The 13,294-nt window shown below is 41.6% G+C and overlaps 1 protein-coding gene across 1 annotated transcript in view; it reads left to right on the plus strand.

Moving 5' to 3' along the window:
• Window positions 1-6,286: 6,286 nt before the first annotated feature.
• Window positions 6,287-13,294, plus strand: part of ZNF451 (zinc finger protein 451) — an 837,322-nt gene continuing 830,314 nt past the window's right edge. The window contains exon 1 of the mRNA XM_086926452.1: window positions 6,287-6,613. Coding sequence (XP_086782578.1) covers window positions 6,458-6,613 — 156 coding nt within the window. The 5' untranslated portion in view covers window positions 6,287-6,457. The remainder of the gene's footprint in view (window positions 6,614-13,294) is intronic.

A 13,294-nucleotide genomic window follows, 5' to 3' on the forward strand; every position in this document is an offset into this window, starting at 1 on the left:
TCGACTCCCCAGGAGGAGACACTTGAAGTTATAGCCTCTCTACTGCTTAGGAGGAGTTTTGTCTTTATTAAGCCTGTGAGTTTTATCATGGCTTGCGCATCTCTTGCGATGAAAGAAAATTTCTTTCGTTTTGAGGATACTATATACCTCCGGACGTCAGGGACCAGCATGGGAAGCGTTTTCGCTCCAAGCTTGGCGAACCTTTATGTTCATCATTTTGAACAGGAGCCTGTCCTGACACCCACAAATCCATACCGTGATTCCATACGCAGCTTGAAACGCTACATTGACAATATTTTAGTAATTTGGCGAGGCAATATCGAAGATCTTCTCGTGTTCCTGCAGTGGTTAAACACCAGTAACCATTTCTTGCACTTCACAGTGGAGTATGATCGTAACAGACTGGCGTTTTTGGATTTGTTGATTACCGCGACACCCAGCGGCTTGGCTTTCAAACTCTACAAGAAGCCTATGGCACGCAATACCCTACTTCGCTTTGACAGCTGTCATCCAAGGGCTCTCAGGAACAACTTACCCTTCGGGCAGTTCCTGCGGATTCAAAGGAACTGTTCAACTAGAGAATCCTTTGCAGAACATGCACACAATCTGGAGAAACAACTACTAGCTAAACATTATCCTAAGAAATTGGTGCACCAATCACTCAAACGGGCTGCAAACAACAACAGAGAAGCACTCTTGGAACCAGTACCAATGAAAGAGAAGACTCAAAGAATTACCTTTGTCAACACCTATAACACCAGGTCTAATCAAATACAAAAATTTGTTAAGAGACAATGGTCAATTTTGAATACCGTTACAAATACACTGCCGCCTTCTCTTTTTGATTTTAAACGCGGCCCCAACCTCAAAGACAAATTGGTCCATACCCGACCAAAAACCAAAACATCAAGAGCAGTTGGTACTCTATGGGATCTTCCAGCAGTGGTAGGCCATCACCCGTGTGGTACTTGTGCGGCCTGCCCCCAGACTTCGAGATCTATCTCCATTGACATAGGTACAGATCAACCGTGGGAACAAAGGAGATTTACTAACTGTAATAGCGAACGTTTAATCTACATGATCACTTGCCCATGCCAATTAAAATATATTGGCATGACGACGAGAAAGATCAAGGTCCGTATTTCAGAGCATAAGAGCACAATACGGTGCGGAAGGCAAGCCACCAGACTGACCAGCCATTTCCTAGATGCAAAACATGACCCCACTGATTTCAGGTGGACAGTGGTTGAACAACCATTTATCCCAGAACACACAGCTGACATCAGAAAATACCTACTAATTAAAGAACAGAAGTGGGTATATAAGCTTGGCACTGATAAGAATGGCCTTAATGAAGATATACCTTGGATCTCCTTGTGAAGTGGTTTTTAAGAACTTACCAGTGTTGTCACTCTCTGATATCGCCATTTAACCATTCATGATTGTCCTGATATAGCTTTGGCATTTTCTGCTGTACTTTGTACTGTTAGAAACAAGTGCATCTCATACTGCCAATGGCTATTTTCTCTACTCTAAATATTGCTGTTATAAAAGAAAAAAAGAAAAAAAACATCTGTGCTTTGGTTCACTTATTCTGCATACTATTTTTGACAACAATATTATGAACCTTTTAGGTACATTTCAGTCCTTAAATCAGTGTTTCAATGGGGATTTATTGTCTTACATAGTTGGTTGTTTATCTCTCAGATATAACTATTGGGACACCTATTACCATTAGTGACTACGTGTCTCATGACTACTTGGCGCGTCTCCATCCGCGATTAAATATCATACCAGCTGCCAGTACAGCGATTTTGAGCCATGCAGCTTCACTTGGTATACTATCACATGGTTTGGCTGTCTGTTTTTGCACTTTACTGGCAGGATGAATTATATGCCGGTATTGGTTGTATTTTACGGCATTTATGTTCCGGCATTTAGACTTTGGGTTTATTCGCCTTTAAATATCTATTTAAACCTGGGCATACTAAAACGTTGCTTTTCATAGATTGCCTGATTTTAATTCTGAAATACCGGCTCGTTCGGTTGTGATTTTATCTACGCCTGACTTCGCGCTTTAATAGGACTCAGGTTCCCATAATGCCTGTTAAGGCTACACTATTGCGCGTCACGTATACGTGAATCTAAACTGAGTTTAAAGATAGCGGTGGGTTCCCACCGACCACCTCCCCGAGTCGGCTTGGATGTATGCCGGGAGTACCGACGGAGAAGTAGGCCGGTGGGTAGAGAGTCCTTATTATTATTTTTTACAAGCTACCGTTACAGCCTCTGATTCGAGGCCCCGATCGCTTAGAGAGCAGTCTCGCTCTCCCGATTAACAGGCTGCCTGTGTTGTGTTTTCCGAATTCTGGATTTTGTTGAAGGTAGTTTCCCTCTCTGCATTACCAGGTGGTTTGTGTTCTATGTGGCAAATAGCTCTTGGCCCTTCTCTTGAGTAAGGAGACGGGCTATCACGCCTTTCAGAAGTCATACTGCATACTACTTGGGAGGCATTATAAAACTTTATTTAAATTAAACAACATTTCTGCTGACATCTCGGATATTTATTCCTTTGATATCATTGTTAGACGCCATATTTCTTATCTTCACTTTTAATATCAGCCTTCCATTAATTTTGTGTTTCACTCAACATCAATACCTGCAAACGTGACTTTTGAGCCACGTAGGGTGAATGAGCACTTTAGACATAGTCAATTTGATATGTCATAACCTATCAGCTCAACTAATCATGTCCTTAGGAACGGTGTTTTCAGTTTTAAACATGCATATACGAGGTACAGAATGTGATGTAATGACATTTGTTAAGTCTATACACAACTTCTGCCTTTTCAGAGCGGTGCTCCTTCTTCCTGAGCCGCAGCCAGGGGAGGTGAGGCAAATCCCTCCTGCACATTAGGTAAGAGGTGAGGTACCCTGTGAACTATTCTCAAGGTACAATAGTGTTGGATACACTACATGGGTGACGTGATGGATACTATTGATTGATATGTTACCTATGATTTGGTTTTTGTGTATCTTTATTTCCCTTTTTTTCCCTTTGTTCTTGATTTATGATGGATATCCTACTACAGAAAAATTCCTACGTCAGGAGGTGGAAAGGAACTACACCTAGAGATTCAGGTGATATTGTTTTAATTAATTTATATTTTTGATTCACTCACTTAATTTTGCAGTTGCTCTAAACACCTATCTACAGGTCCTGATGAAAGCAGAGGACACTTGTGTCCATTAGTCTGCTGAAACATGCCGACCACTTATTAGATATAGCAGATATTTGTGTTATACTGCTATTTTGCACTGTTTTAACACTTGGACGAATTAGAGACACTATTAAAACATTTTTTTCTCCCATTCTCTCCAATTTTAATTATCACACACAAGATATACTTTTTTTCACAACTTTATTTGCACTGAAAATTCAGTAGCCACAACATCTATACCCTGTTCTCCTTCTATCTTGCCCACACCAACTTATGGGATATATACATCTATTTCCTGTGGGTGAATACCTACGATAGAGAATATGAGGAAGCCCAAATGATGAATAGGGCGGTACAGGACGGCTACTGATGGGTATTCTTCAATACCTATAAGGGGCTAGAGGTCTTATTCTTATCCCTGAAACCCTTTCTTTTTCTTTTAGAGTTTTCTGTCTTACTTTTAGCATAAAGCGTGATTTGTCTTTGATCCTTGGGCGCTTTTTGTTTGCTCATTAAATGTGAACAGTGCCTGAAAGCAGACAAACATTGGAGAGTGAGTAAAGGAGAGATAAAAATGGTCGAAATACCAAATGGACCATGGTCAAAAATAGCAATAGACTTTGCAGGACCATTTAGTGTTTTACAAAGTGATTGCAAATTCTTAATAGTACTATCGGATTACTATTCTAAACGGGTACAATATGAGTTTGTGCAGACTATAACTACCGAATCTGTGATACAATTTCTAAAAAAGATTTTTGCTATTGAAGGGCAACCTAAAATTCTAGTTTCTGACAACGGAACGCAATTGGTATCCAAATAAATGACTAACTTTTTGAAAGATCTAGGAATTAGACAAGAGAAAACTCCATTATATAGTCCCAAAAGCAATGGGCAGGTGGAAAGGATGAACAGGTTCTTAAAAGAAGGGGTTCAGTTAGCAATTGCTTCAAATTTGCAAGTAAAAGAATACTCAGGGCTTTAAGTGGGCCGGGTCTCAAGGGGTCTGAGCACCGGCAGTATTTTAAAGGAGGCCTTGAAACGGGTCTCTATCGAGCTCTGTTGTGAGCCCTGGCACAGGGGGTCAGTTTTTTCCCCGGACTGCAGTCCAGAAAAAAGTGCCAGGGCGCAAAACCTAGAACTGTTTCAAGACAGCAAGCACATCGATGTGCACTGCTCACTTCTCACTAGTGGAGAAGTTGCTGCATGACGTCATCTCAGGTGAGCATTGTGGGGGAAGAGAAATCCTTTTAAGATCATTTTCTTTCTAGATTTCCCTTCTCTTTCTAAAACGCAAGAGCAGCAACATTGTGGTAGGGTCACCAGGGCTTTAATTGGAAGCTCTTTCAATATTATACGTAACAAGCCATAGTTGCAATTTATCTAATGCAACTAACAACCATTGACAAAGCCAACAGTCCTTACTTATTGTATCTATGATGTTACTTGTCACATATCTGGATGCAATGACAGAAACTGCAAAATACAAGTCGGGCGGCACACTTTGATAAACACAGATTTTTAGCGTAAGTGTTTTAAAGCCACGCCCCCAATTACACTGACCACGCACCTTTGAGAGACCCCCCAGTTTTTTCATCCCACTTAAAGCCCTGAGACTACTTAAGAGAAAAGGTAAGCAGCTACAACAATACTACAAATAATACTACTAAACAAACACCTTTCTATCTGATGAGGTGAAGGATATGTAACAATGAACTTACCCCAAAATTCAATGAATGGTATGAGAATGACACAGAAACGGAAACCATAAATGACGATGTGAGCAAAGTAAAGGAAAAGATAATTGCCAAGCAGAGAATAACTAAAAAATATGCTGACATGACAAATAAGGCTAAGGAGAAATTGATAGGAAAAGGTGATTGGGTTATTGTGAAAAAGCCATACAAAGTTGCTAAAGGAGAGTCAGTTTTCACTCACCAGGTTTGTGTGAAGGAGGTTTCAAAGGGTGCAGTGTTCCTAGGATGGAAAGGATGGCAAAGCAAAGATGATGTGCTGAAGTTAAAGGCTGGTCAGGAAAAAATTATAATGAAAGGAAGGGCAAAACTAGTGGAAGGTTGCAATAACAGCATATCTGATTGTGAGGAAAGTGTGTCCTGTGACCAAAGTTTCTTTGACATGAACGAAAGTAATAGTTCGTCTGCAGTAGACACAGACTATACTGTCAACAACAGTACAGACAATATTTTCATTGAGGATATGAATGGTACCCTAGACCTAGACGAAACATACGACACAGAAGCAGTTAGTGTGTTGCAAAATGTAAATCAAAAAAGGACTGATGCTAATATCAACTGAACTTTACAATACAGCACAAACACAGACCATCTCTGGGAGAGAAGTTAGACTTCCTAAACGTTTTGATGACTGTCTTCTTATGATCTAGTTTCTTTTTTTCAAATTTTAGGGGAAAAGGAGATGTTTTATATGTACTTTATTGTTATTCTATGTAAGATGGCCTATTGTTATGGGCATACTTACTAATAGTATGTTTTCCATTTCTTTATTCAGTATAGTCACTGTGATTCTCATCCGAATGTTCGGACGCTTTAAATGTGACGTCACCCCTACTGTCCCTCCATTCGCCCTTGCCCTTTTGACCTGATCTGTCCGTTTTCCCCGTGGGTCTTTACCTTACTTCTTCTTGCAATAAACCTCCTTTAATATACTTTTATATGAGTCCTTATTCTTCCGCAAAAGTTGTGAAAAAAATCTGGTCAATTACCTGCATGTTTCCCCATTTAAAGCACTGCTTCTATTTCTGAAAGGACTTATTTTCTTATGGGAACGGTGGCATATAACTCTTCTTCGACAGACAAGTGAATGCTCTTACAGTTTTGGCTATTAAACCATTTTCTCTGAAATTCACACATTCGCGACAGCATTAAAACACAGCAGTCGAGTTAGTAGTCGTTTTCCCCTGGTTTTTCGCCGCTTCTCCGTGGACATTGCGAGTACCACTTTCTTGCATAGGCGTTAGTTACCATGGCGACGAGGAAGCGTGCTATTCGCCCAAGCGCGTGGAGTCGGAGGTGACGTACTAACCCGGAACTTGATTGTTCAGAGCACCAGGCGGGAAGTAAGTCGGTTAGCAGTACCGTACGGTGGAAGAGAGGGGCGTGTTAGGTGAATCTTGGCTCCCTGGATTACCAACCTACATGATCATCAACAGTCGTAGTCGCTCACGCAGACAGCATAGTTAGCTCACTTTTAACAGAATGGAGGCCTTTAACCCGAGTGGCTGTGAACCCAAAAATCTGAAGGTGGAAGCGAAGGAGGGCAAGGAATTAAAGGTGGAAGCCAAGGAGCGCACGGATTTAAAAGTGGAAGCAGAGGAGCCTCACCCTAAAGAGGACGAAATCGAGTTCGTGAGTGTGAGTATTCCTCCCTTGTTGCCTACCCCGGCTCGGCGTCTACCTGTGAGCAGGGCTTTAAATGGGCTGTGTCCCACCACTCTCTGACCCGGTACCAATTAAACTGATATTAAAACGTGTCCCTATCGGACCCAATATTCCTGGCCATAACTTCAGTGGCAAAAACATTGATCGATTTCTTAATAATGCACTTGAAAACGCGAATCCAAGCTGTTTTTATGTCATGTTTTATTATCCTGCATTCCTTAAGAGTGTTCGCTATTTCTAGGATGTTGGGTTTGTGTATTGTTTGTCGTGTAAAAAAATATTAAGGTTGTATAATGCTTTCTACAAACTGAGTCACTTTCAGGGTTTTTATTTAACAGGCACGATTGAGAGCTCTGGATTTGAGGCTGAAAGCAGTGTGGGTTTTTCACAGTGCCCGTCAATGTGTCAAAAAATGTGTTCAGAATACATGTTCATCCAATTCTTGATCACAGCAGAGTGAACCGAGCAGGGGTCATCATGTATTGTATTTGCATTTATATAGCACTTACTACCCCAGATGAGGAGCCAACGCGCTATTTTGGCAGTAGCACACCACTCCGGAACCCATAAAGGATTAGTGTGGAAAATTTAGTATAGTAAAATATGAAGTAATTTGAGTAGTGGATATGTTATTCAGTTATTTGGGTAGAGAAAGGTGGGTGGCAGGATAGAAGAGGGAAAGAGGTTTGTATTTATAAAGTGCTTGCTACCCCTGATGGGGTTTTGAAGCGCAAGTAGCACGCTACTCTGGAACCCATAAGGATTAGTGTTGAATTAGTATGGTGAAACATGAAAGTAATTTTAGTGGTGGATATGTTAGTTATTTGCGTTGAGAAGGGTTGGGGAGGGGTAGGAAAGGGAAAAGGTTTGCATTTATATAACGCTTGTAAAAACCCTGATGGTGTGTTGAGACGCTTTATTGGCGAGTAGCACGCTACACCCCATAAAGGATTAGTGGTGAATTAGTATAGTTGAATTTGAGAAGTCTGTTAATCTTGATTGAAAAGGATAGTGGAGGGATAAAAGAGTGAAGAATTTTTCTTATTTTTAGGTCTTAGCAGTAGGAGGAGGCTTTTGGATGAATAAAAAAGGAGTTTTGGAGGGAAGGAGTCAGAGCGACGAGTTTAGAAAGGTTTGTTTTAGAGGATCAGTATAGTAAAAGAGGTGTCAGATGATGCAAGGAGGGGTAGAGTAGGAGAGAGTCTAGAAAGTTTTTTTTGGGATTATAGTAGAGGTATGGGGTTTGGGATAAAAGAGTGGATGTACAGGATATATTGATAGATGTATAGGATGAGAGATAAGGTAGTGCATTGGAAAGAGTTGTAGAAAGAAGTGTGAGATGAGTCAGTAGGTTGGGCTAGAAGATATATTGAGAGAAGTATAGGCTGAGAAATAGGGCAGTGCACTGGAAATGCTAAATTAGAAGAAAGTGATAAATATATAGATACATAAGTACATTGAAAGTATACAGATACATAAAGGAGGTAAGTATACGTAGATTAAAGATATTGATAGATGCACAGGATGAGAAATAGGGTAGTATGCTTTTTCAGGAGAAAAGTAACAGACCCACAGATCCAAGTACATGGAAGGTACATAGATGCACAATGGAAGTATGTATATGTAGACCAAAGATGATTTTTATTTATTTATTAATATTAAAAAAAATCTTTTTTTTCTTTTCTTCCCTCTCAACAACATAATTATTTTACATGTTTATACAAAGCAATACACAAAGATAGGTACATATCTATAGTAAAAACAAATGCTTATATACAGAGGGATATGCTGTAAATGTCTCTTTGCATATGATGCTTATGTGGGGAAGAGTCAATTCTTGAGTAGTTTTCTGAAGATAAGGTGGTTGTCGGTGGACCTTATGTTGGGGGGTAAAGAGTTCCATAGTTTGGCTGCTTGAACAGAGAAGGATGTGCCACCCATGGTTTTTTCCTTGTATCTTGGGATTTTGAGGTGAGATGCTCCTTTAGAGCGGAAGTTCCTTTGTTGAATGTGTTTGGTGATTTTATTCCTGATGAAGAGTGGTCCCATTCCATGTATTGCTTTGTGGGTGATACAAAGCAGCTTGAACGTGGATCTTCTGGCAACCGGTAACCAATGAAAGACTTTGAAGGCAGGGGAGATGTGGTCTCGCGGTTTGATATGCAAGAGTAGTCTGGCAGCGGAGTTTTGAATCCGTTGTAGTCAAGTCAAAGTCAAAAAGTAGCTTTATTCGGTATCAATTTTAGAAAACCATAAAAGCACATTTTAAAATACAATTACAAAGTTCATCATTATTCCTAAAATTCATGTATACATCTGCAATATTAATTAATTCCAATGAAAAAAAGACAAATTTAAAAGGACCCGAAATGCCACTTATCTATGACTGAAATTTAAAAACTGTGATTCATGGATAGTCTAAATCTCAGCAAACATTTTAAAACCACTGAAATAATAAACAGAGTGAGCTCATCCTCCATCATTTGCAATCTCAGCAAGGCAGGTCTGCACTGTCTTAAGCTCCACTGTCTAAGCAAGCCAAGTATGTACCTTTTCCTAATTATGGCATAAAATTTATAAAACATGATACAGTGTAGAGCTGATTGTTGTGATACGTCATCGCAAGGACAGAGAGGCAATGGGTCTATCCAGGTGTTTGTCTTCGGAAAAGTCATCAGTCTGAAAAAGCTGCCCACCCTAAAGCGGGTGAGCAGCATCTGAGTAAAGCAGCTTTGAGTGAGGGATAGGTACTTCTGCAGGCCAGGGCCATTTAACAACATATGGTTGTGAATGACCGATGTTTTCTTGCCCTCCAGTTGCCACCTGGAGTCTTCCAGGAAGGAAAGGCATCTGTCCTTCAGTTTGCGTCTGGAGACACCAGATATACTGCATGGATTATCGAAGTAATCCTGATGGCCAATAGCTATTAAAAAGCGTCTAACATACATTAGCCACTCTATTTTCGTATACCCCTGATGAATCATACAATCACTAATAATGTTTCTGTTCAACCCTGTCTCCTGAGAGACCCAAACCCTGTGCCACTACAGTACTGGGCTCACCTTAATAAGATCGGACACATAGGCTATGCCCAGCTCTTTGTGACAGACATATGTGGAAGTTGACTTTGGCACTGCCAGCAGATACCGTAGAAAGGCGTTTTCACGCACCTGGATCTTGCTGGAGTCCATGATACCACATATGCCTGCCCCATAGATTGCTGTAGACACACACTTAGCTTTATAAATGTCCATGAGGACTGTTACCGGTCTGCCTCCTAATTTGGTTGCAAAATTCCTCACGGCACCAATGGCAAGGTAGAAGGCTAAATTCCTTGCGGTTGCAGCTGAGACCCACGTCCCATTGTTGTCAAAAACAATGCCTAAGTAGGAAAATGTTTTAGTAGAGGCAATCTTTTCCCCCACCAGGAATATATTGCAATTGGCCTTACTTTTTCTTGGATAGGACATACTAAAGGTCTTCTACTATTAAATTTAAGGCCCCTCTCACCCATAAAGTCTGAAAAAGAATTAAGCGACCTCTGAAGTCCCATTTGCGTGCGCGACATAATAACCGCGTCATCCGCGTAAAGGAGGATTGAAACTGGCCGCCCTTTAACCTGTGGGTAGTCCTGCCGGATTTCTAGCAAATGGGATGCTATATTATGGATGTATAACTTTAATAAAAACGGTGCTAGTATGCATCAGTGTCGTACCCCCTTTTTAATTGGGAATTTTGAGGTACATTCTCCCGTTAGACCAAAGCGGACTTTTGCACCTGCCCCCAGGTACAGTTCCCTTATGAAGCCTATGATAATGGGGTCAATTTCTAGGTGTGAGAGGGTTTCCCATAATTTTTCATGACTGACGCAATCGAAAGCAGAGCTTAGATTGACAAAAGTCATGAAAAGTTTGCCCCCTTTCGCCACCACATGTTTGCTAATTAACATTGCTAGATTTCGGCCCTGCTCTACCGTGCCCAGGCCTTCTTTAACACCTTGACTGCTGCCCACATTTATCACCAGTGCTGACCCCTAATGTTAATGGGTGTGGTCATGACGGAATGGTTCCGTCATGAGCACAGCTCAACCGATGCTCATGACGGAACCATTCCGTCATGAGCATCGAAGGGGTTAAATCCATACTGATAAATGGAGAGCACACCCGTGTCTGCTGCCCATGAGTGTAATCTATTTAAAATCACCCTACCTGCCACTTTCATTAATGAATCTAATAACGATATGGGCCTATAACATTTAGGATCCTGACGATCGCCCTTCTTAAAAATTGGAATCACTATAGCCTCCTGCCAGGTTGTTAAAAAGCCAGTAGTGTTACAGCAGTTTAACACATTGGTCAGGAGAGGGGCCCATAATTTGTTAGATTTATAGATATCGACCGGTATCCCGTCCGGTCCCGGGGCTTTTCCTCCCGAACTCTCAGCTATTGCCACTTCAATCTGAGAGTTCGAAATTTAAATCCAGAGGAAATAACCCTAAAGTGTTACTTTCTGCCTCATCCACCCTACCCATATCAACTTCCCCTGGTAGAGAATCTTTCTCGTAAAGGCCGGTGAAGTGATTGACCCAGGTTTCTTCCTCAATCACTAAGTCCAATACAATCACCCTTCCTCTCCTGGAAGAAGGGGGCATTTACTGCCTTCCAGAAGCTAATATTATCCTTCTGGAGGCTTGCTTTGTGTAGTGCCTCCCAGTCCTCCTGCTTTAGGGTCTTTTTCCGTTGCTTAACCGCGGAGTAGTATGCACTCCTAGTAATTCGTATATCATCCTCGTTTTTGGGTGTCCTTTTTAATGCTATTTTTAATGCTGCGTGGGCTTTGGAGCATTCTGAATGAAACCAGCCCTTCTTCTTATACTCTTGTCTCTTGTTTTCTGTTCCAACCAAGGATTGACTAATCTCCTCAGATTTTGGAAAAAGCCAGCATCACGGCTTCAGGCTTACTTGTTTCCGTTAGACAAGTCGTAAATTCGACTGCTCTCTTATAAATTAACTTCTGGAGGAAAGGTGCGGGCTCGAATTTACTCTATTTTAGGGCATACCCATTTTTCTTTGCTAAAGCTAACTTATGGGAATAGAGGTTGTTAACCACTCCCTTGCAGGCATTATTATCCTTCATTATTTCTAAAGAGAGGCTAAGTGGATAGTGATCGCTGATCGCGATTCCGCCTGTTTTAAAATCCAGCAAGTACTGTGAGAAGCTACTAGAAACCAGGACGAAATTGATAAGCGTATTGCAGCCCCTGCCATTATATGTTAGATTGAAATTCACCTGTGGGTCGCACATTTCATTACCAAAAGCCATGTCCATATCAGACATCAGGTTATTTAGGTTTCCCGTGTAGGTATGAGAAAAATGGGTGCAAGGTTCCCCTTTGATGTTTACTACTCCGCATATGTTGGTTTGGCTATTCGGACACAACGGGCAATTAAAGTCCCCCGCCCATATTACCCTGTTTCCTGAGGGACCATCCCTGTTTGAATTAAGCATGATATGAGTTAGACCCTCCAAAACGGAGGGGAAATCGCGCTGTGAGATATTATTGAAAAAATGTACAAAATTAATGGTCTCGTGTCCCTCTAGGGTAAGTTCCAACATCTGGTAGTATTTAGATGTGGAAATACATTTCTTCACCCTTATTTTGGGAATGTTAGAGATCAAGCAGCAAAGCCCCCCTTTATTTCTGCCCCGGAGTGTTAGCTCGGCAGGTGTGTGAAACATGAGGTACCCGTTTATGTGTACGGCCTCCGTTTCCCACGTCTCCTGGAGGCAAATTATAGAAAAATCCCTGATATAATTCAGAAAGGTGGGATCATTAATCTTATTGGACAAACCCGCCACATTCCACGAGGTAAATGTTAAATATTTGCCTTTGACTTCTACCACCTGGGCCAGTTCTACATATTGGGAGTTGCAAGACCCTTCACAATCTGGATGCTGACTCCCGGGGGACACTAGAGCGTCCATCGGAGAAATCTCCGCCACAGCCCCCCCCCCCCCCCCCCGCCCCCCTGCACCATTTCCACGAGGTCGCCACAGGCTCCAGCCCCCGAGTCCAAAGCAGCTAGATGATTTACACCCGGGTACAGACCTTCTACTTATGGGTAGCTTGCTTCATGGAAGTTGGTTCTTGCACCTCTATTCTAACCACTTTTGTAGGTTTAATGGGGGTAGTGACACTATTCAGTCAGTCGACCATTTCTAGCGCACTAAACCTGTTATCTAAGGGTAAGTGGTTCTCATGAAAAAGTGTCTCCTGCCTATAGCCACCCACCCTGTTTCGTCCAAAACCCACCTATGAACATATTCCTTCAATTTTACCATTCGATCGGTGGTGGAAAGAAGAACGATAAAGGTCTAGCTTCTATTGTTGTTCCTTGGTTCAAATTAAAATTATTATGACCCCAGGAACAGAAACTCCACAATGAGGGGATCTCTAAAGTTCTTGGTTGAGGGGTTTGTGCACTGCCTGTGCTTGTCCGTATTATCTGTGCTCTAGAGTATCACTCCCCTCCTGGAGTGTATGTGAGAAATCCGTAAGTTGCAGACCTACTGCTCGTAAGTCTGTCACCCTAGGCACTGGGTTGATGCTGAACTTTATTCAGCCCGCAGTTCATTCATACTTCAATTCAATTC

Source organism: Lissotriton vulgaris, chromosome 6 (genome assembly GCF_964263255.1).
Source record: "Lissotriton vulgaris chromosome 6, aLisVul1.2, whole genome shotgun sequence".
Classification (NCBI taxonomy): domain Eukaryota; kingdom Metazoa; phylum Chordata; class Amphibia; order Caudata; family Salamandridae; genus Lissotriton; species Lissotriton vulgaris.